General features: G+C 38.7%; 1 protein-coding gene across 1 annotated transcript in view; it reads left to right on the top strand.

Moving 5' to 3' along the window:
• LOC122794574 (tyrosine-protein phosphatase non-receptor type 11-like) overlaps positions 1 to 25689 on the top strand; it is a gene marked incomplete at its 5' end in the record, with an annotated part of 1649855 nt that overhangs the window by 1605993 nt on the left and 18173 nt on the right. The window contains one exon of the mRNA XM_044063080.1: positions 21576 to 21697. Within this exon, the coding sequence (XP_043919015.1) occupies positions 21576 to 21660 (85 nt within the window). The remainder of the gene's footprint in view (positions 1 to 21575; positions 21698 to 25689) is intronic.

The following is a 25689-nucleotide window of genomic DNA, read 5'->3' as shown; positions in this document are numbered from 1 at the left end:
GTTGGCTCGGTGTGGGAGGTACCATTATGCAGTAGCTAAGAGCAAATCTGGGTATTACTGTGGTGGTTCTTTACATAACTATAGAAGGCCTTGTAATTGTCTTTACTATCTGCTGCAATTCTGTTTTCATAGCTAACTTTAGAGGATTTGATGACGGATCTCAACATTTTGTTAAGGCTAATAAGGGTGTTTTTCCAGTCGTGGGACTTTACCTTACTCTGCATCAGTTTCCTCCTTCTGTTGTAGAGTCTGTTTATGGCAGGGAACCACCAGATTGGCTTCCTTTTTTTTGGAGGAGAGCGTCTTGGATGTTCTGCGTGTTTCACTGTTGCAGTCATCACATTTGGGTTATCTGCCTGCAGGTAGCCCTCAGCCGGCCTAAATACCAGAGTCTTGGGATTTCTGCGTCGGTTGCTGTCGTTCTTCCATGACGTCAAGTCGTCAGGGGTATAAAACATGCAGCTGATGCCATTACATCAGTCTTTCTTGCCGTGCGGTGCCCAAAGCAGAAGCAGTTTGCAAGTGCCAGTCGGCCAACTCCTGAAATTTTCATTTTTCGAGTTTCAGACCTGAAGTCTTCTAAAAGATAAGTACTCCGTTGGGGAGCCTTTTTTCTTGCTCTAACTGATGTCAGAAAAAAAAATATTTGTCTTACCTGTGGAAAGCAAATACCTCAGAGATTTTCATTCTTACTGCATCACCTGTTTAGGCCCAGACCACGACGTCCCTCGCTGTCGGTTTTGTGCCTTGTTCAACACCTGAACTATTCATCGTTGGCCAGTTTTTGCAGCTTCATTCTTTCACTCTCAATCTCCGTACTCTGAAATGGCTTCGATAAGCCATCCGACTACCGATAAAGACAGAGACAGACCGCATAGGTCCAAGGTTGCCAACAACATTAATGTTAAGCTAGTCGCCAGTCCGTCGGTACTCAGTAAGGCACTTTTGCAACCCCTGATGCCTGCTTCTGCAGATTCGCAGGCGTCTACTGTGACCCTTTTGGAGTCTGGTATGCCGCAAGATGCTTCTTCAACTGTGGAACCTGTGGATGTCTCTACCTTGGATGGGTCTGGAGCCGCTGTGCAGGCACCAGCTTCTGAGGGTGTATTCAGGCCTTCCAGTTTTCATATTAATCTGACGACTTCATTTCAAACTAAAATACCAAATTTCTCAGGCCTAAAGTTCGCACTACGCCTAGGAAACCGATGACCAAAGCACAATCTAAGGCCCGTATGCCACAGAAACAAATGCTTAGAATAGCTGAGGAACTCATTACTTTAATTAGGGGAAGTTAGCCTTCTCCCTCAAAAAGACCCAGAACCGATTTTCCTTCTGATTCTTCTGATCAGGAATCTGATAACTCTGATCCTTCTGATTACCAGGGCATACCTTTATCTATGTATGAGGATTCTGATGCAGAGGATCCCATTTCCTCTGCTTCACCTCCAGAAGATTTTTCCTTTGGTGAAACCCTGCACACCCTTAGAGAGCATTTCCGCTGGGAGAGCCAGGACTATTCCCAGTCCAAAAAGAGACTCGGGGAGTTTTTAAGCTTGCCTCAGTACAAGCCGGTAGCTATCCCTCCTGTTCTGGAAATTGTAGATGGTGTCTTCTTAGAGTCCAGCCTTAGCCCTGATACCTTGCCTCCAGCTCCTAGGAAACATGACAGGTACTATAGAGTGCCTGACTCACACAAATTCCTTTTTAAAAATCCTACTGCAGATCCAGAGACCATTTCCCAGGGACCTAAAGGCATTAAGGCCACAACTGCCAAGAATCCTACCCCTTCGGACAGGGATTCTATGGCTTTAGACAGATGGGGTAAAAAGGTATACACCTCTGCTACTCTTGCCATTAGGGCTTTAAATTGTCAGTTTCATATGTTAAAGTATCAGCAGCATATTATGGAGCTAATTAAACAAAAAATGTTGTTGATTCCTGACTGTGCAGAACACAAAGATTTAGAAGAGTTAATGCATTCTGCTAACCAAGTTGGTAAACATACTTTGCAATGTGAGTTTGATGCCTTAGAAGCATCTTGCAGGGCTGCTGTCACTGGGTCTGTTCATAGAAGGCATGCATGGCTTAAGGAACAGAACTTGCCAGATCATGTCAAAGCAAAATGACTAGATGTACCATTAAATCAAGAGCATCTATTTGGCAATAAAGCAGAAGAAGTCCTGAAAAGGATGGAGGAGGAAGCTAAATCTATGCAAACTGTTAAAGATTTCTTACAAGTACAGCCATCTAGATTCAGTAGGCATCAGTCTTCAAAAAACTGGTCTTTTCCAGTCCCTTTCAGGCCTTCTCAGTCCAAGCCCAGGGGTAGCAGACCACCAACACTTCATTCTCAGGTTATGCACAGATCTAAGCACTGGAGTGCTCTCACGTCCAAAACAGGGAGTAGTAAGCCACCATCCTATGGAAAAATTGCACAATGACTTATCTTTATCTCCTCCGAGCCTTGCCCAAGTATTTGCACCTTTAGGAGGGAAACTTGCCCTGCATGCCAAAAACTGGAAATGTATTACCCAAGACAGATGGGTCTTAAACATTGTTTCCCAGGAATACAGATTCCAGTTCCACTCACTCCCAACCCTAAGCGGATGGCCAGACCTTCCCCCAAACCAGTGGGAAGAGGCACAAAAGCAAGTACTTTCTCTTCTCAGTATCAAGGCTATTCACCCTGTCCCAGCAAAACAAAGGGGACAAGGCTTTTATTCCAGACTGTTTATGGTCCCCAGGATAGAAAACTCCTGGCATCCTATCCTGGATCTGTCTATTCTCAACACCTTTTTGGCGGTTCCAAAATTCAAAATGCTAACTCTCCAACAGCTGCTTTGTATGCTAGCCAAGGACTCCTGGCTAGCAACCATAGACTTAAAAGAAGCTTATCTACACATCCCCATAAGGGAATCTTGCAGGAAATACTAACGCTTCAGAGCAGACTCTGTGCACTGTCAGTTATCTTCACTTCCCTTTGGCTTATCTACTGTGCCCAGGGTATTCACAAAGTGCCTAGCTCCAGCCATTGCATATTGCAGACAGAGAAGAATTCAAATTTACCCATACTTGGACGATTGCCTGATTCAGGCGGACAGTCAGAATTGTTACTTCAGCACCTGGCATTTGTAAAGAGACTTCTAACTTTACTGGGGTACACCATCAATGAAAAGAAATCACAGCTGGTACCCAGCCAACAGACTGTATTCCTGGGAGCAAGCTTGAACACAACTTCCCAGATGGCATTCCTCACTCCAGAGAAACAAATTTATTTGACAAACTACTTCAATCTACTGGCCACCAAAACCCGGCTATCTGCAAGAAAAATACTGCAAGCCCTAGGGTTCATGGCCTCTTGCATTCTACTAATTCCATATGCAAGACTGTGTATGAGGAAACTTCAGTGGTACCTAAAAAGTCTATGGTGTCAACATTCTCAGGACCTGGAAATAATGATTCCTATCATTTCTTGCCTAAGGACAGAGTTCCTTTGGTGGGCAGAGGCCTGCAACCACAACAAGGGACTCCCTTTCACTCTAGCCCCTGCTGCCCAAACTGTAACAACAGACGCATCAGACTATGCATGGGGGGCTCACATGGCAGGGCAGTGCATTCAGGGCAAATGGAACCCAAAGCAAATGCACTTGCATATCAGTCAAAAAGAAATGTTAGCTGTACAATATACTCTGACAGCCTTTAAAGGCCTTATTCTTCCAGGACAACTATTGTAAAGACAGACAACACCACAGTTATGTGATACATAAACAAGCAGGAGGGAACCCATTCCTACCCATCCTTTATATATATATATATATATATATATATATATATATATATATATATATATATATATATATACTATCTCCCAAAATATTTTCCATTTTAGTTTTAATTCTGTTTTGTATCAGCATGATAAAGACATTGCAATCATTATTATTCAAAACCATCTGGCTCCAGCTTTTTAATTGTCTTCTATCTTCCTTCTTCCATATTGACTTAAGTACTCTACTACCTAAATCTTTAAACATAAAAAGTACAGTTTTGTACCTACCATAAATGTAGATGTTCGAAGATCCACATTGCTGCAGTCCTTACATATGGGTAGTCCGCTGTCCTCGGTCGGCCCGAATATCAATGTATTAGGCTTGAGCCTTGAGCAATCAACTGCACCTACAAGCTCAGTTCCTGCCAGGCAAACTAAATTCACTGGCAGATGACTTAAGCAGAAATCTCATGGACCCACACGAGTGGAATCTGGAACCCAAAATATTCAAGCTTTTGAGGAACAGGTGGGGGACACCAGAGGTGGACCTTTTTGCTTCCCCTCAAAACTATCAATTGAGCAAATATTGCACAAGAACTCCCCACAGCCAAGCTTGTGGATGCCCTGTCCTTCACCTGGGAAAGCCTGTCAGTCTATGCTTTTCTCCCTCTGCCCCTCCTCTCGAAGTTCTACTAAAAACCAAACAGGACAAGCCAAGGACAATCCTGATTACACCAGACTGGCCACACCAGCACTGGTACCCTCTTTTGTACAGTCTGACAGTGCTACAACCATGGCACCTGCCTCAGACTTCTTCCCTGCTATCCCAGCAGGTGGGCCAGATTCTGCACCCTCAGCTACAGACCCTGAACCTTGCAGCCTGACTAATCCCCTGAACTCATCACCAGCAACCCTCAGTAAGCAGGTGCTGGATGTCATTCTTGAGACAAGGAGGCCTAGTACTAGGAAATCCTATTCGGAAAAGTAGAAATGTTACTGTTCATGGAGCCAGTCTCAGAGAATGGACACAACTGTGCACAGCTTACCTCATATACTTGATTACTTAACAGAAATGCTCCACAAAGGCCTATCCTTTTCTTCAATTAAGATTCATGCCTCTGCCATCTCAGCTCATTGTAATACTGAGCCACCCCTCTTCTCTCACCCTGTGGTAAAACAGTTCTGGAGAGGAGCCAAAATTTTAAGACCCCCCAGGAGAGCTCCCACTCCAGCCTGGGACCTTAACTTTGTATTGGAAAAGCTCACACTTCACCCTTTGAACCTGCTGCTACAGCAGAGTTTTAATTCCTCTCATGGAAAACAGCTTTACTTCTAGCCATCACTTCAGCAAGAAGAGTGTCTGAATTGCAGGCTCTTATGGCAGTGGAACCCTGCATTATCTTCCATGCGGACCAGGTTTCCCTCAGGACTAACCCATCTTTTATGCCCAAGGTGGTGTGTAGTGTGGCTTTAAACCAGTCCATTCATTTGCCAACTTTTTTCCCTAATCATCAGAATAAAGGGGAACGGATCCTGCATTCCCTGGATGTGCACAGGCAGCTTAGGTTCTATCTGGACAGGACTAAGCCTCTCAGAAAATCTGACCAGCTGCTAGTCAGCTTTGCTGCAGGGGCAGAGGGCAAGGCCATTTCAAAGCAAACCATTTCTAAATGGATAGCACACTGCATCCATTTTTGCTACAAGCACCATGGGAAACCTACCCCACAGGGGATCAGAACTCATTCCACTAGGGCTGCATCTACCTCTACAGTATTTCTCAGGGGAGTCCCTACCAGGGACATCCTAGAAGCTGCAACCTGGAGCTCTGTACACATTTTCACCAAGCACTACCACTTGCCTATCTTTTCTAAATCCATAGCTCGATTTGTCACAGCAGTCTTACAGGGCCTGATTGCCAGTCCTAATGCTTCTCAACTACCTCCACCCTTCCTTAGCTTTGGGAATCAACCCAAATGTGATGATTGCAACAGTGAAACATGAAGAACATAGTACAGTTGTGTACACTTACCATAAATGTAGATGTTCAAGTGTATTCACTGTTGCAGTCCTGGTTACCCTCCCTACAGCCCCCTGACTTCTCTTTGCTTCTACTTATCCTGTTTTGGTTTGGCATATCTTATACCATGTGTATTTGCTTTTTGCTGGGGGTATTCCATACCATATAATTGCTTCCTATTTTGGGGGCACCTGACATCTGGGGCAAGAAAAACTGATGTAATGGCGTTGGCTGCATGGCTTATACCCCTGACGACCTGGCGTCATGGAAGAGCAACAGCATCCGATGCAGAATTCCCCAGACTCTGGTATTCAGGCCAGCTGAGGGCTACCTGCAGGCAGATAACCCAAATGTGATGACTGCAACAGTAAATACACTTGAACATCTACATTTATGGTAAGTGTACACAACTGTACTTTCTATTGGGTATGGCAAGATCCATGCATTTGTGTATGTGTTCATACAGTGCATTGGTGCATGATTCAACAGTCATGCAACTATACTCCATTTGCATGGGTACCGTGAAGTTAGCCACCTCTGTTTTTAGGAGCCCAACGTTAGCTTTGGAGAAGTTTTTCATGGTGGTTACCTTTGTGGGGGTGGGTGGGTGGGAGGGATGTGGATTTCCAAGGTGATTAATTTGTGGTCAGATCTATCCAGGGAGGAGTTGACTATTGGTGTAGAGCAACAGTCTCCCATGTTAGTAATGACCAGGTCAAGGATGTTGCTACCTCTAGTGGGGGTAAGAACGAGCTGGTCCAGGGCATTGGAATTAATGAATTCCAGGAAACGTTGGGCAAGTGTATTGGTACATGAGTAGCTTTCCCAGTTAATGGAGGGGTAGTTGAAGTCTCCCAGTATGAGTGTGTTAGGTTGGACCCTAATATTCTCCAGGGTGCTTAGGAATGTGGAGTGAGTGTCTTGGGACATGGTTGTGGACCTATAACAGGCTAAGACCTAAATCGCTGTCTTACCCAGTGTTAGCTGCACCTGAAGTATCTCTGATGCATTATGTTGGGCTACCAGTCTGGAGGTATGTGCATCTTTTATGAATATGGAAACACCACCACCTTTGGAACTTCGGTCCAAGTTCTGGGTTTGACTCACAGACACAAGGTACAGTATTTGCTTCTCACCTTTGGGAGGGAAATTGGCTAAGCTTAGAATGTCCCCACGTAAGCCAACTAGCCTAGTAATTAGCTATGAAATTATGAAACCGTGAATCTAAGTATAAGGAAAACTGAAATGTTTGAGTGAGTTCTGTAAATGTGAATAGAATTAAGAATTTACTAAGAAGAACGTGGATTTTGGAGTGGTGTAATGCATGTGAAGTAGATGCAATTATATAGAAGACACAAGATTTTTAACAAATGAATGATTACAAACAGCAAAACTGGGGAGTAAAGATCATCTGCAATTTGGGAAATGATGGTCTGGGATATTAGGTGTAACTTTTACAAAAATGGGAAGATTAACCATTGTAGATTTACAATGGAAATAACAAGTATATACAATTATAACATTATATGGTTATACTAATTGTAAACAAAGGGCAATCTTACTTCATCAGATTTTAGAATATGTAGTGATAAAATATGAATATTATAATAACAAGGAAGTTTAATTGTGATTTAAGAGGCAGGAGTAAACAGAAAGAAAATGTTGTTGTTGTCTTTCGGCTTTTCCCAGTTAGGGGTCGCCACAGCGGAACTCTGGTCCGCTAATGATTGGCAGTAGATTTTTCACGAATGCCGAGATGCTAGCTCGATGTCCAACCTTCAACGAAGGCATGCCTTTTACACATGTGTTTTGAACGCCCACCTAACCACGGGGAGGACATGCAGACTCCACACAGAAGGCACTCCCCGCACTCCAGCTGAGAATTGACGGGAGAACCTCTTGCAGTGAGGCAACAACGCTACCGCTGCACCACTGTGGAATAGTAAACAAAAATGATATAAGAAAGTATTAGATGTTATAAGGTGTGGTAAGTTAAAAATGTTGGACAAAAATTCATGGACTGACAAATGGGGTTTGTACACAACTGAAATTAATTATTTTATAGTATCAGAATGTTTAGTTATAGGAGAAAGGGGGATAATTGAAACAGGATTTTCTGATTATCTTGCAGCATGGGTAGAGATAAAGGAAAACAAGGAATATATAAAAATAGGAGAAGGATTAAAAAGAATAACTGAAAAAGCATGGCATGAGATTAGTAATGCAATTATGGAGAGTTCATATTACTGTGAGAATATTTTATAAAAGCTGGTCTGAATGATTGATATTTAAGGAAAAATATAATAAATTGTTTTTTACAGTGACAATATGATGTGAGAAAAGCAGAGAAAGAAAATTACAAAAGAATTTATAATGATGCATTTGACGATTTAAAACATAATGATAGAAAGTACTTTGCAAAAGAATTATATGAAAGAAAATAAAAAATAAAAAATTGTTATATAAGCAAAGATATTTTTTGCAAGCAAAAAGAAGACGTATTGAGTTACTTAAGCAGATTAGTAAAGTAAGATGGTAGTGTAATGAGAGAAATAAAAATGTAAAAGGACAAATAAAAAGCACTAAGGAAAATATTATGAATAGTGTAGCACAATGTGTACAAGAAATGTTTAAAGAAAAAGGAAAGTAGTGAATAAAACATGGAAACAAAAATGTTAACAGAGTAAGTGAACAAGGAGTTGGAAACTTTATATGAGCTAGATAAAAATTAGGACAGGTAAATAACGATTTGGCTGGAGGACCAGATGGAATAGGGTGTGAAATGTATAACATCTAAAGGACTGGGAAAAAAAAAAGATTTAAAACATATTGAATGAATGGTTAAATGAAGGTTTTATGTTTAAAGATTTAGGTAGTAGAGTACTTAAGTCAATATGGAAGAAGGACGATAGAAGACAATTAAAAAGCTGGAGCCAGATGGTTTTGAATAATAATGATTGCAATGTCTTTATCATGCTGATACAAAACAGAATTAAAACTAAAATGGAAAATATTTTGGGAGATAGTATATATATATATATATATATATATATATATATAAAGGATGGGTTGTCAAAAATTATTAATGATAGCTGAAGAAACTGTGGATGATATGAATAGAAAAGAAGAAGTGGAAATCATGATAGGAGACCTTAATAAGGCATTTGATACAACTGGACATGAAATCTTGTATGTAACAATGTAAGTTAGAAAGTTAGGAAATTGTATATGTTAGCATATAGTAATAATAAAGTAAAAATACTTGTAAATGGCTGGTTAAGCCAAAAGGTGCATATGAAGAGTTGTATAAACATATGCACATGACATTATAATAATTGCAGAAAAACAAAATGTGTATAAAAGAAGTAATTTGCACAAATTAGTGTCTAGAGGTCATAGGGATGGTTTTAAATAAAGAGAAAAGTAAAGGTTTAGATCATATACTAATGATAGGGGGTATATATTTTGCAGTGACTGAAAATTCTGTGATAGTTACAACATTTGGAAATAAAGATATAAGTAGAATTCACTGGGGGAAAAAAACAGTAGAAGAAATAAACAAGCCTGTCTTTTTGCAGAACATATAAATTATCATTCAGAAAAAGGCATACCTGATAAATTCAGTACTGATGGGGAAAATTGCTTACTTAGTAAGTGTATTTATGTTGCTAACAGTATTTTAAAAAAAATATTCCAGATATGTTTTTTTTTTTTTTACATTTATATGGGGTTCTAGACTAAACCCTGTAAAAAGAAGTTTTGTATGTAAATAAAGAGGAAGGAGGTTTAGGGTTAAACAACCCAGGGGTTTGTGCTGCTTCATTAAATTTATACAAAGTATTGAAGTGGATAAATGAAAACGATAAGAAATTAGTAATAAAACTGTGTAAGTATGATCAATTTTGAGGTATGGTAAAAAGAGTAAAAGAGAAAGAGTGTATAAATGAAATAAAATGTTACCAAGAAAAATAGTTTTGTGGAAAATAAAAAATGATGAAGTAGAAAAAGAAAGAAAATTATGGTATAAGAATGTAATGATAAAACCATGGAAAGTTGTAACAGTTGAAGCATTTAATGCTATAAAAAGAAGCAGCAAATGGTGGAATCAGAAAGTAGAATGTCAAGATTTTTTTTTTGTGGAGTGGAATTGATAAATTACCAGTAAAAAGAAATATGTCGTAAAAAGAAAAGTGATAGAACATGTTTACATTGCCAAGGAGAAGAAACTACTGAACGTGTGTCTTGAAATGTAGAAGAGTAAAAAAGTTATGGAGAAAACTGTGCAAAGCAGATTTTTTTGAAGATACAAAAGAAGTGGATAAAACAAATATGGTTATGATTAAAAATAGATATATTAAGAATAGAAGTAAAGAATATGTTAAAAGAATAAATATTACGTTATTTTATGTCATACGGGTTATATGGAATGAAAGAATAAGTGAAACTATGTTTAATGGTAAATGGAGTTTAGCAAAAATATTAAGCAAAATGAGATGTTGGTTATGGAAAAGGAGTGAGTGTCTAACTGGGATGAAAATTTAGTATGATTGTAAAGAAAATTATGAATATTGGTAAATATATTTATATATATCTATATTTGTACATACATAAATATTTGTAAATATGATTTTTTTTTTGTTTATAAATAAAGGACCCCTACTCCTTTCAGTAAGTGGTTTGGGATCTTTTGCATCCACTGGAGCTATCACCAACTCAGGTAGTTGGGGCCTTAATTTAACATCTAATCCAAAGGATGAGATACTCAGGAGTGCAGAACCCTCATTATACTGCACAGCAGTGTCAGCAATCCATCTGTCTGGTGTAGGAGTAGAACCTACAGCCTAGGGCATCAAAGGTGAGTGTGTTACCTGATGCACAACTGACACTGCTAAACAGTTATTACATTACATATTTGGTCATTTGTCCTACACAAACACAGTTATTGGTGTCATCCATTTTTGCAGAAACACAAACCTTCAAGAGTGTTGAAATGTATATTACCACTTTAGTTATCACTGAAAGGTGACAGTACGCATATCCAGCATTTTCATGTGCATTTTAGGGTCATAGGTCTTACCTCATTTCCTACATGCAGTTAGCCATCAGCTGCCACCAGCTCCTGTCTTTGTACAGCAGGTCCACTATATCTGTCTGAGATTCCCCCATGCTCTGCCCAAACCATATCTGTGGCCACTGAAGAAATTACGGATGCTCATAATTCCTGCAGTCTTGCCAGCTCTACAGTCACTGTCAATGACTGGTGCATGCCAGCTTCTATTTATTTTCAACCAACCAACCAACTAAACAGAGATCTGTTTAGCAATCATGGAAGTCACCACGGTTGTACGCTGCCCCTCCAGCATCTGTGCAGCTAATGAAGCATGTGTCATCTGGCGCACAGTGTGTGCTTTATCTCTTTATGCCACTGGGCTGATGGTCTCAATGTTTATTGTTAAACAAAGATTTTCTCTGCTCTCTTTCTGCAACTTCATATTTCCATTGATTTTCTGTTATTAGCATCAAGTGCTCCATGCACTTTGTTTTTAATTCAGCTTATTAGAACAGTTTTGCCTGTCTCAAAACAAGCATGTCAGAAGTGGCTCAGTCATAAGCTTTACAATTAGACAGGTATAACATGTGACCAATGTAGCTATCACCAATGTGTATGAATATTTAGACAGGTGTAACACTTGAGCAATGTAGTTATCACCGATGTGTATGGATATTTAGACAGGTGTAAAACCTGAACAATGTAGCTATCACTGATGTGTATGGATATTTAGACAGGTGTAACACCTGAGCAGTGTAGCTATCACCAATGAGTATGGGTATTTAGACAGGTGTAACACCTGAACAATGTAGCTATTACCGATGTGTATGGATATTTAGACAGGTATGAGCAATGTACCTATCACTGATGTGTATGGATATTTAGACAGGTGTAACACCTGAGCAATGTAGTTATCACCAATGTGTATGGATATTTAGACAGGTGTAACACCTGAGCAATGTAGCTATCACTGATGTGTATGGATATTTAGACAGGTATGAGCAATGTAGCTATCACTGATGTGTATGGATATTTAGACAGGTGTAACACCTGAGCAATATAGCTATCACCAATGTGTATGGATATTTAGACAGGTATGAGCAATGTAGCTATCACCGATATATATGGATATTTAGACAGGTGTAACACCTGAGCAATGTAGCTATCCCCGATGTATATGGATATTTAGACAGGTGTAACACCTGAACAATGTAGTTATCGCAGATGTATATGGATATTTAGACAGGTATGAGCAATGTAGCTATCACCAATGTGTATGGATATTTAGACAGGTCTTTTAGAATTGTAATTCTCTTTAAAAACCATTATTTCCATTGCAGTCTTAGATTGTGGGTCTTTGTCATATTAAAGAAATTCATGGAAACCTGCTAACATTCTTATTATGTATAACTCAGGGGCTCAGTTTTCAGAAACCTTTACTAATGTGAAACGTATATTATATTTAGTTCAATTACTAAAAATGTTTTGGGTGATAATTAAATGAAAAATCTTTCAAAGCTGTTGTGCTAGTTTTATGTTGGTGGTGGTGTTTTTTTCATTTTGGGGGAGGGGACATGGGGTTAGAGTGCTCATCCCCATCGCCAACAAGTCTGGTTAATTTCATTTATTATTTACCACAGGGAGAGAGAGAGGTGCAAAGAGCAAAAATCAATTTTCTGCACTATAGTCAGTCCCTGCTTGACCAAGGGCCTGTCAATGTGATGCAAAACACGTGTCTCACAACAGATGGCATGTGTTCATAACATCACTGACAAACCATGTGTTGCAACAGTAGGCCATTAATATAAAATGTTTCCTGCAACCCAAGTAAGGATCGTAATCCAAGTCCTCACCCCCTCCCGTGCAGGTGATTGCATTTAGGGAGAAGGAATGGGCATTCATGGTCAGTCTTGACAGAGAAAAGACAATAATAAGAAGTTAATAAAATACAGAAATGGATTATTTTCTCATAGATGTAAAGAAAATGTCCATTTCTGAATGTGTTGCATGATTTTCCATATAAAGAAATATCCATTTTGCATTAGTACAAATGAAAAAAAGATGCTCTGCATCTCAGAAATTGTTTTCTGGCTTTACTTGTATTTGTTAATTACATGGTGCTTTTAAATATATCTCCATCTCTAAATATATTCTAAATATGTAAAGAATATTCATCCTGTCTGAGTTCTAAAAAAATTATGCACATTTTAAAATTATACACATCAGCTAATTACAGCCTAGTACTCCCTTAGCAGTTCTTTATTTAATAGCACTCTGCTTGGAACAATATCAGTAAAGTCAGCAATAGTTCATTGAACCATTCACAAAAATTATGTCCGTTAAGTGGATTCATTATCAAACTAAACTAATGGTAAGAATCACAGTCATTTAATATTTTCCACTTGATAATTATGCAAAGATGTTTTTTTTTCCATCAGCTTATCTAAAACATGTGCCCATCAAGGTAGTTGGTCATTTCTTTATAAATGTGTTTTGCCCGACTGCCCTGTTCTATGTCAGAAAGAATGAATTGAGTTGAACCAAAACAAAATGACTGTGACAATTAATCTTTGAAAAAGGTTATGCAGGGAACACCAAGGTGATTATATTAAGTGGGGTACCCTCTGTATGAAGATATGCACATGCACGCTCACAAACACACACACACACACACACACACACACACACACACACACACACACACACACACACACAAAACAGCTGGCTTGGCTTTTTGTTTTTGGCTATCTTTTTTTCTGTTGGTAATGCCATTTGGGTGCCTGTTTTTTCAATGGACCTCAAACTCCCCAGAAAGCACAGTGTTAAAAAATGGAATAACTACTGCACATTATAACACCTTTATTTGTTTGTTTATTTAGTGAAATTCAGGATTTGTGGGGTACATCTGGGGGATGCATACGGGAATGGAGTAGGAACTGCATGTTTTTTAGCATCACTTGTTAGGACTATGTTACATCATGTCTGACAGAAACGAAGAGGCATGCACTGTACTGTACTTTATGATTAGGATAGATGAGGAATTTGCTTTGTTAGACTGTGAAATCACTGACTATTAATTATTTGCTAAACTGTAACATACATTTCCCCTGGAATTTGCTGGAACTGTGTTGTTATTATAATAAATGTGTCCAGTAATATTGCAGATTTGGCATGTATGTTAATTAACCTGGTAAGACCTACTGATGTTCCATTCTAGGAGTACTTATATGGTTAAATAACCTGCATCTGCAAACTTTATGTGAATGGAGGCTGAATTAATCAGTCCCAAGATTACAGGACACAACAAAGACGTAGCACACAACATGAACTGTCTCTGCAGTTCAGCTGGTCAGTATATTATTTATTTAATACATTTATAACTGGGTTCGTCCTGTTGCATCACATGCTCATTTACTTGGTAAGCTAGAGGATAGAACTTCCACAGGACAAACAAGAACGATTTTTCTTACAAGAAAAGATATAAGAGCTCAAAGGGGTTTTCTTTATTCATGTTGTAATACAGTGATTGGGGAGGAGGGTTATATTCAGGAGGTGTAGGTATCGGAGTGTGCACAAGCTGTTTGCAGAGTTATTTTTGGTGTATACAGGTGGTGTTTATTTGCACAACAGTCCATCTGTGTAAAATCACTACCCAACAACATCTCAGAGCCCCATGTCGTGATGAATGAAACCCTGTATCTGTGACTGCAGGATGCAGCTCATTAACGGTTCAGAGATTTAATCCCCTGCTCTGTGTGTCTGCAAACAGTCTGTTCAGCAAGCAGTTACCTGTTAGACAGTAAATGACAGCTCTCCCACGCTATGTCATGTAACAGTTTTTTACTGACTTTCATCAGTTGTTCTAATGCTGGAAACTAAATGTCAAGCCAACACATTAAATATGGTTATTAATTTGCCAGAAAACTAAATATGAACTGTTTTCCATTTTGGTTTTAGTACTTAAAGCTTCTGAAAACGTTTAGCAGTTAGTAGTTTCTTGTAAATAGTAACTTATAAAAATCTTTGCTGGATCATAATGTATAAGATTGATTTGACATTTATATAAAATGTGATGAACAAACATTTAATCTCGCCTGTTGCTACCAGTTCACATGTGATGGGTAGGGGCTATGCATTTTAACTCCTGTAATGCTGCCATCAGAACTGGGAAGTGCAATGGAACTATCTGTATGGGGCTTGACTTCTAACATCAGCATCTGTTAAAATACAAAGGGCAATTGGCCTTAAGGGCTTAATATAGTAAGTATATTTTCATAACATGGCAACTAACAAACCTTACTGTTATTGTCGAGACACTAAATATAGCAGCTATTTTTTACCTGATATTTTCATAACAGCCTACATCTGCAACACCCAGATAAGTTCCACACTGCACAACAACAGATCAGGTTATAAACAGTGGTTCCCCATGATTTTACCCACTTTATACTTATCCCATTGCCTTTAAATGCAGCCTTACAATTGGTAATTGAAACTTGACCTGAATTATTTTGCATGTCCACAGATATACAAGGTACTCTGTCATAAGTTCAGAGAATAAGACAAGAACTCGCCATACTGTTTATTCCTAAAGTAAGATCACTTTTAGATGTTCAGATTGTAGCAATCATCTCTGAACTGTCAGCCTTCACAACTAGCAGATGCAACACAGTTGTAGGCACATGTGAAATACACCGCTAAACCAAATTATTTACTTGAAATAAATAAGCTAAATAATTTTTGTTCCAAGTAAATGTGATAAAATTAAGTGGCTTGTGCCAGAAGGTGAGCATAAAACATTCAAAAAGGCAGTTAATGATCAAAAAATGACTGTATACCATCTTAATCAGTAACTTTCTACTTCTGCATAAAAGTGCATTTTTATCTTTGCTGCTTCTAGCTTTTATGTACAGAATTGAATTTTCAGAGTCCTTGCAAGCAGTTTCTGAGCTCTATCTCCAAGGATATTTTCAAGTAGCAAATACTGTATCTTTCTGTATTTTTGTAACTGATAAGCTTCGAACTAGCAGTCTCCCTCCTTTTAACTGCCCAGACAGGAATTCTTGTAGCTTTAGACTGAATTTAAAAGAAGCCCTCCATGATTCTGCAGTTACATGTTCAGTCATCAAGCCAGAGTTCAAATAAGGAAATCATTGTGTGACCTAACTCTGCAATTTTCAATCAGCAGACTCTGTAGTAATGCAAACAGTCACACAGATAAAGGCAAGGGTTTAGTCTCACATGTTATTGAAATATGCCTTCATGGTAACAAATGTCCAGTTATATACCATTTAAACATTTTCTTTTACATATTTCACATCAATAAAAAAAGTCCAGTGCAACTTTTTTTAATTTTATGTTGATTCAGTACATTAGTACAAATACTTGTGTTTTTCTTTGAAAGAGCAGTTACATTTCTTTTGCAGTTTATCACAACTCTCCTCTTGTAGAAAACAACCATGATATCTGTGAAGATTTTCAGTAAAATTTTGTCTTTTAACAAGTGGAATTTGGCTACTTGTTTGGCAAAATGATTTATATAGCTTTTTGTTGCACAAACTGAAGTTAAGTATCAGCACATAGGTTAGAAAATGAATTCTAATTCTAAGATTTGAAGACTGAATAGAAAATAACGAACGATAGGGAAAATGTGCTGATTAATTGTATTGGATTTTTTGATTTTTCTAAGCCACGTCTGTCAGTCTCTGTCACGTCCAGAATTTCTCACTTTAGTTCCATTTATTCGGTAAGTGTCGTAATGGAAAAGCACACACTAAAAGTCTTTTATTTATCAAATAAAGAATAAGTTAATGAAAAAATGTTACCTACCATGAGTTTAGCTGTAATAATTTGTGTATTTTATATAAAAGGTTATGTCAGAATTTAAATTAAAAAGAAAAGTCAGCATACTTTTATTTTACTATGTTATAAATTTATTTAGAATGCCTTGTTGGTTTTTTTTTTTTTTTTTTTTGCTTATTCATGTCATTTTATTTTATTTTTTTCAGTAATTAAAATGTATGCTGTCCAAAACATGCAATTTCTTTGGTAAGAAGTTGGCATACAGTTAATTTCTGGCTATGCCGTTATACCCCATTCTACTCTTCTAGCCTAATAGAATGAATAGGGCAGAAGGAAGCACTGCCTTGCTTCCTTACAAAAAATGTTGAAGTAGTTGTAGAAAGAAAGATTTTTGTAACTCTCATCCTGAGCAGCATAGCAATCCATCACGTGTCCAATATTCTTACATGTTATCCATGATTATAAAAGCAACCTCACCTGTTCAGGCAGGGCACTGATACGAAAAGGAGTCTTACTTTTTCAACTTAAATATAACATTCTCTTCTTCACCTCAGCCTCTACTAAAAACACCAAAACCTGCAAACTGCTTCCAGCTGCATTTGTTGCTTAATCCCAATTTCCCATAAAGGAAGTCCGCTGCTGCACTGTACTGAAAGCCAATGGCTCTCTAGTAAAGGAAAAGCCAACCTCCTGCTAGGAGCAAAACTTTTGAACTGCTTCTCCTCAGCACTTTCCTCCCTCTATCCTAAAGTCCACAAGAAATGGACTTACAGCCTATTACAATACTCCCAATCTTCTCATTCTGTCCCTCTCCACCACAAAGGTAAGCCTCCACTCCACTAAGCATGCCTTCTCCATTCTGGGATCTACTCTTTGTCAGTCCCTCCCTCCCCTTCCTGAGAGACAACTCTAGCCTTCCCATCCTCAGAAAGTATCTAAGGTATCACTCACAGCAACAGGCCAACTGCACCTTTTCCATCATGGATACAGCTTATAATCTGCTTCTGTCTGTATAGCTCTCCTCCAGTCATTTCTGTACCACCTCTTCATATCAGTCTTATACTGGAGTACTCTCAATAGTTTCTACCACAGCTCCTGTACGAAACTGCCTTTACATTCACTTGTGTAGTTCATACTTCACTGTATATACTTTTTTTTATCAATGTCAACTGTGTCTCCTATGATTATTAAATCCTTATGAGAATGTTATTCATCCGAGCTGCATCTACAAAAAATCGTGCGATCATTGTATTATCCTTTTAACAAAAATAAATAAATAATCCACATCACAGGATTTATTATGAGACTCTAGAAGACAACTCTAAGTTAGTATAAAGGGTCAAGCTGTTTTCTGTGCCAAGGGTACAAGGTTTGAATCTTGTGACCTTTTTTGTCCGTTATGGACAGAGTTAACTTACAAATGCCTGGCCATCAATGTCCTACTTGAGTACAGAACATCATTATTCTTTTGGTAAAATTTGGCTAGGCTTGAAAGGCCCCCCTGAGTCATTAGTCTAGTAACAATCTATAAAAAGCCCATACATGCTATGCTTCATCTCTGGATCCAGCTTACATCTTTACAGGCATGGTATGGTAGAGCTAATGAGCAGTTTTAGAGTTCACTCTTTGTGTTGTCCATTTAATATGTACATCTGTTTTAGGACATTTGACTGCCATGCTTATGTGATGCAGTGGACACCAAGGTAAGACGTAATTGGGGCCTCATATTTACAGACGAGGAGTTAGAACTATAACTAGTGAGGTCAAAGATCTTTGAATGGCAATGACGGATATTTGCCATTGAGTTGTGTCCCAACAAGATGCTCCTGGACAATGGAAATAAGGCCAAACTGACCTCCTTGTTATGCTTAGAACTGTAAATAAATGGGAGGTGATGCTTAGAATGGGTTAACAGAAGGAATTGTGGGTTGTGGCTCAGTGGAAGTTTTTAAGAATGCTTAGAACAAGTGGACAAAGTAAATCCGTAGGAAGATAGGGCAGCTTATTAACTGGAAATCATGGCGAGATGAGACTAATAGAAAAGCTCATTCTCCTGGCATTGACTAATGTAATACAATATAATAACCAGTGGCAACAGAAGTGGCAAATAGTTTCCGTGTCAGAGTCAGCAGTCCACACACATGATCACATGATCCCAGCCAGACAGCAGCAGCAGCAGTTCCTCTCAAGTCTTCGTTATATTGCCCTGTAAATATTCCTGCCCCCAAAGAGGTGGTCAAAAGAAGGTTCTGCATCCATGTAAAGAAATATAAACTCACCGTCTAAAGCAGGTGTTTTCTGCAGCATCGTGTACACAGTCATACCTTAAAATAGCTGTTCCTTTCCTAAAATGGTCTTTTCCTTTCTAACCCCAGAACTTCCTGTCGAATGTGTATGTGACTCTCTCTCTCTCTCTCTCTCTCTATATATATATATATATATATATATATATATATACATGCACACACACATAGACACACACACACACACACACATACACACACATAGGCACACACACTCACACACACACACACATACATACATACATACATGTATACATAAACAGACATTTTTTTTCTTGTTTATTTTGTTTTATATATTTAACATTTATTATCTGGGTTCAAGCTCTGGTCCTCATGGAACTTTTGCATGCCAGGCTGGTGTATTCTAGCCATGTGGACACTATCAATGAAATTCATAATAAGTACCAGAGTTGTAGCAATGTGACAAGAAATACTAAATTATCATATTTGAGCTGTAAGAGTATATGTAAAATCATGTAGAAAATGAAATGTAGATAAATATGTTGCATAATTAAGAGTATGTAAGAAATAACTGCTTCACTGTACCTAGCTAAAAGTTTTTTTTGGGGGGGATGCAAGGATTAGAAATAGAAGATGTATGAAAAAAGAAAGGCTATTGGCAATAGAAAGCTGGACGAGTCAGATTCATAAAGCAAAGAGAGGTTACATTCAACAAAGAAAATGATGTAGATGAAGATGACATTTTTAGAGTAGTTCAGTCGATAAGTTATACAATTATCATAAAAGCAGGGCATTTAGCTTCCTTTTTGTTATTGTTTTGCATGAAATTTGGGGTATGAGTTAAGAGCTTTTAATCTCGGAGGTAATGACTCACAAAGCATATGTCCAGTTAGGGAGAAGCTACGGTCAGAGCAATGACATTTGTTTCAAGGAGTGTGAACGGATAGGGTAAAGACAGCACAAGACCTAAGGCAGTAGGTGGAGGTTCTGGTATTTAGTCTGCTTTATTTTGGGCAAAGTCTTTCTAGCCTAGCCTGTTCCAGAAACTATCAGTTCAGCCTCTCCAATTATTCCCTCCCGTGATGTGCGATCTACTGACTTCGGATGAAGACAGGCTAACCCACATCTCAGAGCACTGAAGCAAAATGTCTGATCTGGAATGTAAGCAAAAGAGACATTTGCTATTGTCATTGCACTCAGAAAATTGGAATAGTTTCAACTTTTGGACATATTATGATGCCTGGCCCACTGTTCACTAAACCAAGTCTTGTTTCGTGTTATCCTTTATTCCCTTTAGATCGGAGCTATAGTGCTCAAGCTTAAAACGTTCATGTGTTCCATGTAAGTTTTCATTATCTGATGGTAGGAAAAGTGATTGCCTAAGGAAGTTTTATGCTTTTCAAGACCTTCTTACACTTTAACACAACTGTTGGAGTTCAAGTCCCAGACTATTTGTTTTGGATCGCATTATTATGCACCTTTCTCAGCTATTCGCTGAATTGCAATTCCTCTTCTAAAAAAATCAGTTCTTGTTTCATTTAGTTCTATTCAATGAATTGCACTGGTGGAAGAACAGAGGTGTCACGATTATTCTCTTATTTTTAACAAGAAAGCTCATGATGAATACAATTCCAAAGTTTATTCATCAAGTTGTTGCACACTGCATGATAAACCAGGCTGTTAACCTATTTATTTAACGTACAGAATGTGTAAATGCATGGGGGATCATCTTTCAACAGTTTTGCTGTCCGTATGACAGTAATATTGCTAAGAAAGTGTTTTAAGATTTATGAATAGGCTGTCATAGGAAAAGGAAACAAACATGTTGTTGGCTGTCCAACTGTATCATTTGTTATCAACCAGCAATAAAATAGCATATGAAGCATGTCAAGTCATATCCAATAGAGAAGTAAAGGTAACTGGCGTGTTTTATGGGTGTCCTAGTGCAAGAAATAAGCACTGAGACCATATGTTGCTGACTCTGTCCATTACACCGTAATCAGAAACTGCGGACATATGTGAATATCACAGCATTCATACTGATTAAATGACTTCTGCATTGTCTGTATGACCAGTTGATGCTTTGAGATGAGGTATTTCCTCCACCCTATCTACTGATGATTGTTTCCAAAAAAAATGGCATACAGTTTTTTTTAAAGTTTTTACAGGAATGATTAGTCTTTATGCACACCTCACTCAGCAGGTCTACTTTTTCTTCCCCTTCACCCCCAATGTACCTTCATTTTATTTTTCCGTACACTCTTCTTGCTAGATCTTTTTGATTTTCTCCCTATATTTGGCCTTAATTAGTGCAAATCTTTGTTCTTCATCTTTCGTAAAATTGTCAAAGGAATAATGGACTGGAGTAATGGCTTGTGCACCTAAGCTTTTATGCTGGACACCATGGTGGAACCACTGACACAGTTGTGCTTACTGGAAACAATCTTTCAGTAGAAGTGCTTGGAATTTCTCTTGTTGTTGTACCATCTGCTGGCTAGAGCTTTCACCTGGGGGAGGGGGGGGGGGTCCAGAGTCTGCCGCCACTGAATATTTGCATACTGTTACTGATATATGTAATTCCATCCTGGAGGTACTTTTTAGGTGAATGTGTATGCACGAGTGCTTCTGTTTGCAGTATTGTTGTTACTGTTTTTTAAGCAGCTGTGTGTTTTACAGGGTAAATGAAGATCCAGGTTGTGTCTATGAAAATTTGAACATCAAGAATCCAAAGGTTGTAGGGATCAGCAGTGCCAGAAGATAAAAGCCTGAAGACTGCACTGTGACAGTGGGAAAAAGAGGTCTGATTTTTTTTTTCTTTTATTGTTTTAGTATTATCAGTACTCCATTTCAGTTTGTTTGGAATAGTGAAACTTTAGCAGCTCTTAAAGACCAAATAAAACCTAATGTAAAAATGTAAAAAAAAGCCAGGGTACTCCAACCACATATGAAATTAAGCAGGATTGCTCAACGCATTGTGAGAGTGAAACGCAACAACAACTTTAATGTTACATCGGTATGATAGCTCCGACAAGCACAGTGGTCTCGATGCATATCACCCACAGTGGTCTCGATGCATATCACCCACAGTGGTCTCGATGCATATCACCCACAGTGGTCTCGATGCATATCTCCCACAGTGGTCTCGATGCATATCACCCACAATGGTCTCGATGCATATCACCCACAATGGTCTCGATGCATATCACCCACAGTGGTCTCGATGCATATCACCCACAGTGGTCTCGATGCATATCACCCACAGTAGTCTCAATGCATATCACCCACAATGGTCTCAATGCATATCACCCACAATGGTCTCGATGCATATCACCCACAGTGGTCTCGATGCATATCACCCACAATGGTCTCGATGCATATCACCCACAATGGTCTCGATGCATATCACCCACAGTGGTCTTGATGCATATCACCCACAGTGGTCTTGATGCATATCACCCACAGTGGTCTTGATGCATATCACCCACAATGGTCTCGATGCATATCACCCACAATGGTCTCGATGCATATCACCCACAATGGTCTTGATGCATATCACCCACAGTGTTCTTGATGCATATCACCCACAGTGGTCTCGATGCATATCACCCACAGTGGTCTCGATGCATATCACCCACAGTGGTCTCGATGCATATCACCCACAGTGGTCTCGATGTATATCACCCACAGTGGTCTCGATGCATATCTCCCACAGTGGTCTCGATGCATATCACCCACAGTGGTCTCGATGTATATCACCCACAGTGGTCTCGATGCATATCTCCCACAGTGGTCTCGATGCACATCTCCCACAGTGGTCCCGATGCATATCACCCACAGTGGTCTCGATGCATATCTCCCACAGTGGTCTCGATGCATATCTCCCACAGTGGTCTCAATGCATATCACCCACAGTGGTCTTGATGCATATCACCCACAGTGGTCTCAATGCATATCTCCCACAGTGCTCTCAATGCATATCTCTGCATGTAGAGATGGCATTTTGGGAGCAGGGCCAATGCAAATTAACAATTTTCTCTGGCCGAGATCCATACAGTATAATCATAATAGCAAGGTAGAGTGATCCAAAGACAAACTCTGTCATGCTATTTCTCAAATGAAAACATGGGAATGTACATTGTCTTTTTACCATGTACACTGACAGCTGTCTGACAAGAGCAGGTTTGCTGATAGTTATGTGATTTATTACTTCTACAGTTTAATTACAGGTGTATTGATTGTAATTAGCTTGATGAAGTCTGTTAAAATCAGTCATTTATTAAATAAACTGTTTTGTTGTTTTATCCCTCTAGGGTTTAGAGCCAATTTTTATTTTTGAGTTATTTTTTGTATGCTACAGAACTCTTTGTTGGTTTGTTTCTCTTAATACCCTCATATTTTAATTCACTGCTACCTGTTTTATATCTAAGGGTTATTATTTTACTTATCCTTATGTTTATTAATATGCTGTCACTTTGATTTTAGAGTTCTCTTGTCTCAGTAGTTGGTTGTGATAAGTTGTTGCTACACGAGGAGGTGTAATGCAGCAGTATAAGTAACGCTACACCACACTCGAACTGCCTGCTGACTCAGTGTGCTCATATCAGCGCCTCAACCCTAAGTACAAGAACTCATGGCACTTGACAAAAAAGTAGGTGCTGTGTCCTGCCCAAGTTTCTCATTGTTAGTGTGAACATCAAGTTAGATGTCCCTTGAAGAAGTCCATATAAATTAAATGAAAATGTATAGAATTCATTGTCCTCTTATGGTCTCCCAGGTGTGTAGATAATTACACTTACTGTAGATCTGGCAGCAAAAAGCCTAATATTTCATTTAGCCTCATATGCTGTTTTATAAGTGATGTGGACCCCTACACTGACCCATCTGTTATTCCTCCCAACATAGCCCACTCATTTGTTCATGGAAAGCACTAGAACATGGTTATAAGATGTTACTTTTCATTGGACCAACATAACTTTTACAGTTACTTGAGTTTTTGGACTAAGAGAAGCTTTTTTTAAGTTTTTAAGTTGCTGATGTCAGATACAACAATACTTTGATAATATGAATTTATGCTGCAAAAGGGAGAAGAGAACTGATCATTTAATTCCCATTGGCTTAAAGTAATGCTTCACAATTTAACTTGTGAAAGAAATGTCTCTCAGCAGCTCCCACATTCAGAGCTTTGACAAAGACTCAGAAATAGACAAATTCATTGTGTGTGTGTGTGTGTGTGTGTGTGTGTGTGTGTGCCACACATATGCGCATGCATGCCTGCATGTGTCTTTGACAACAGGATGACTCAAATGTGAGCGTTAAGACAAACCATAAACGTGGGTGGTTGTCTTAGTGTGATACATTGGAATCTAAGTTATTTGCAGAGAAAAGAAAACAAACAAAAAAAAAAAAACATTTGCATAAATTCAAATCCCTTGTGACTCATAAAGGCTGTTCTCAAAAGGCTTCCATACTGTGGTAAGCCTTTTTGATTCTTAGACTGGTCTCCATCTATTCTTTTCCCCTCACAGTGGGCCTTAATGAAAAAAGCAGTCTGGTAGGTGATGCCACCTGTTAATGCAGTCATCTTCAGAAGTGGCAAATGCCGACTAGCCATGTGCTGTTCCACAGAAATATTCATAGAATTCACTACTCAGCCAAGTGAATCAGAGAAGTGCTAGGCTGAATAAAATTTAAGTCTACTCCTATGGGATTACTTACCTTACAGCAAAGCTGTGAGGGCATAGGGTGCAGTGGACTTATTTGTGCTGTGACTGTAGGGGCATAAGTGATGTTGACTGACTGTGTGTGTGTGTGTGTGTGTGTGTGTGTGTGTGTGTGTGTGTGTTAGATTGTCTGTCTTTGTGATTGCAGTATGGTGTTTTGGTTACGCATTGTGACTCTGGATGTTCGTACTTGAGTGGTTTTCTGCATGGGTGGTCACAGTATGGTATGGGATCATGAGTGCTGATGTATGTTTGTGTGTATGTGAGTATGTTAGGTCATGCATGTGTGTGTGTGTGTGTGTGTGTGTGTGTGTGTGTGTGTGTGTACGTATGTATATACATACATACAGATATATACATATGTATATGTGTGTGTGTGTGTATTATATATATATGTACGTATGTATATACATATGTATATTTGTGTGTGTGTGTGTGTGTGTGTGGGTGTATTATATAGATGTACGTATGTATATACATACATACATATATATATATATATATATATATATATATATATATATATATACACACACACATATGTATAGGTGTGTGTGTGTGTGTGTGTGTGAATTATATATATGTACGTATGTATATACATATATATATATATATATATATATATATATATGTGTGTGTGTGTGTGTGTGTGTTGAGTCTTTCTCTGAGTGGGATTGAACATTATAATGTTTACTGTTGATATAACCTCATTGTTTACTTAGTATCCCATGGAAAGAACGATTAGAATATGTCAGAAATTATTTGACTTTTAAGACTTATTTTTCTAACAATAATATTAACCATGCTTTGTTGGACCGTGGTGGTGGTGCTACAATAGCGTTGTCGCCTCATAGTAAGATGCTGTCTGGTTCGATTCTCAGCTAGAGCGTCTTCTGCGTGGAGACATGCGTGAATGGGCGTACCTTCATTGAAGGTTGTGCATCAGGCCTGGCAAGCCGGTACGTAAAAATCAACTGCCAATCATTAGCGGACCGGAGTTCCGCTGTGGCGACCCCTAACTGGGAAAAAGCCGAAAGACATAAACAAACAAACATTATGCTTTGTCAGAT

This window comes from Protopterus annectens, chromosome 2.part1 (assembly GCF_019279795.1).
Source record: "Protopterus annectens isolate FY-2018-M chromosome 2.part1, PAN1.0, whole genome shotgun sequence".
Classification (NCBI taxonomy): domain Eukaryota; kingdom Metazoa; phylum Chordata; order Ceratodontiformes; family Protopteridae; genus Protopterus; species Protopterus annectens.
Note: the sequence above shows the minus strand (reverse complement) of the source record. Positions and strands in the feature narration are given on the sequence as shown.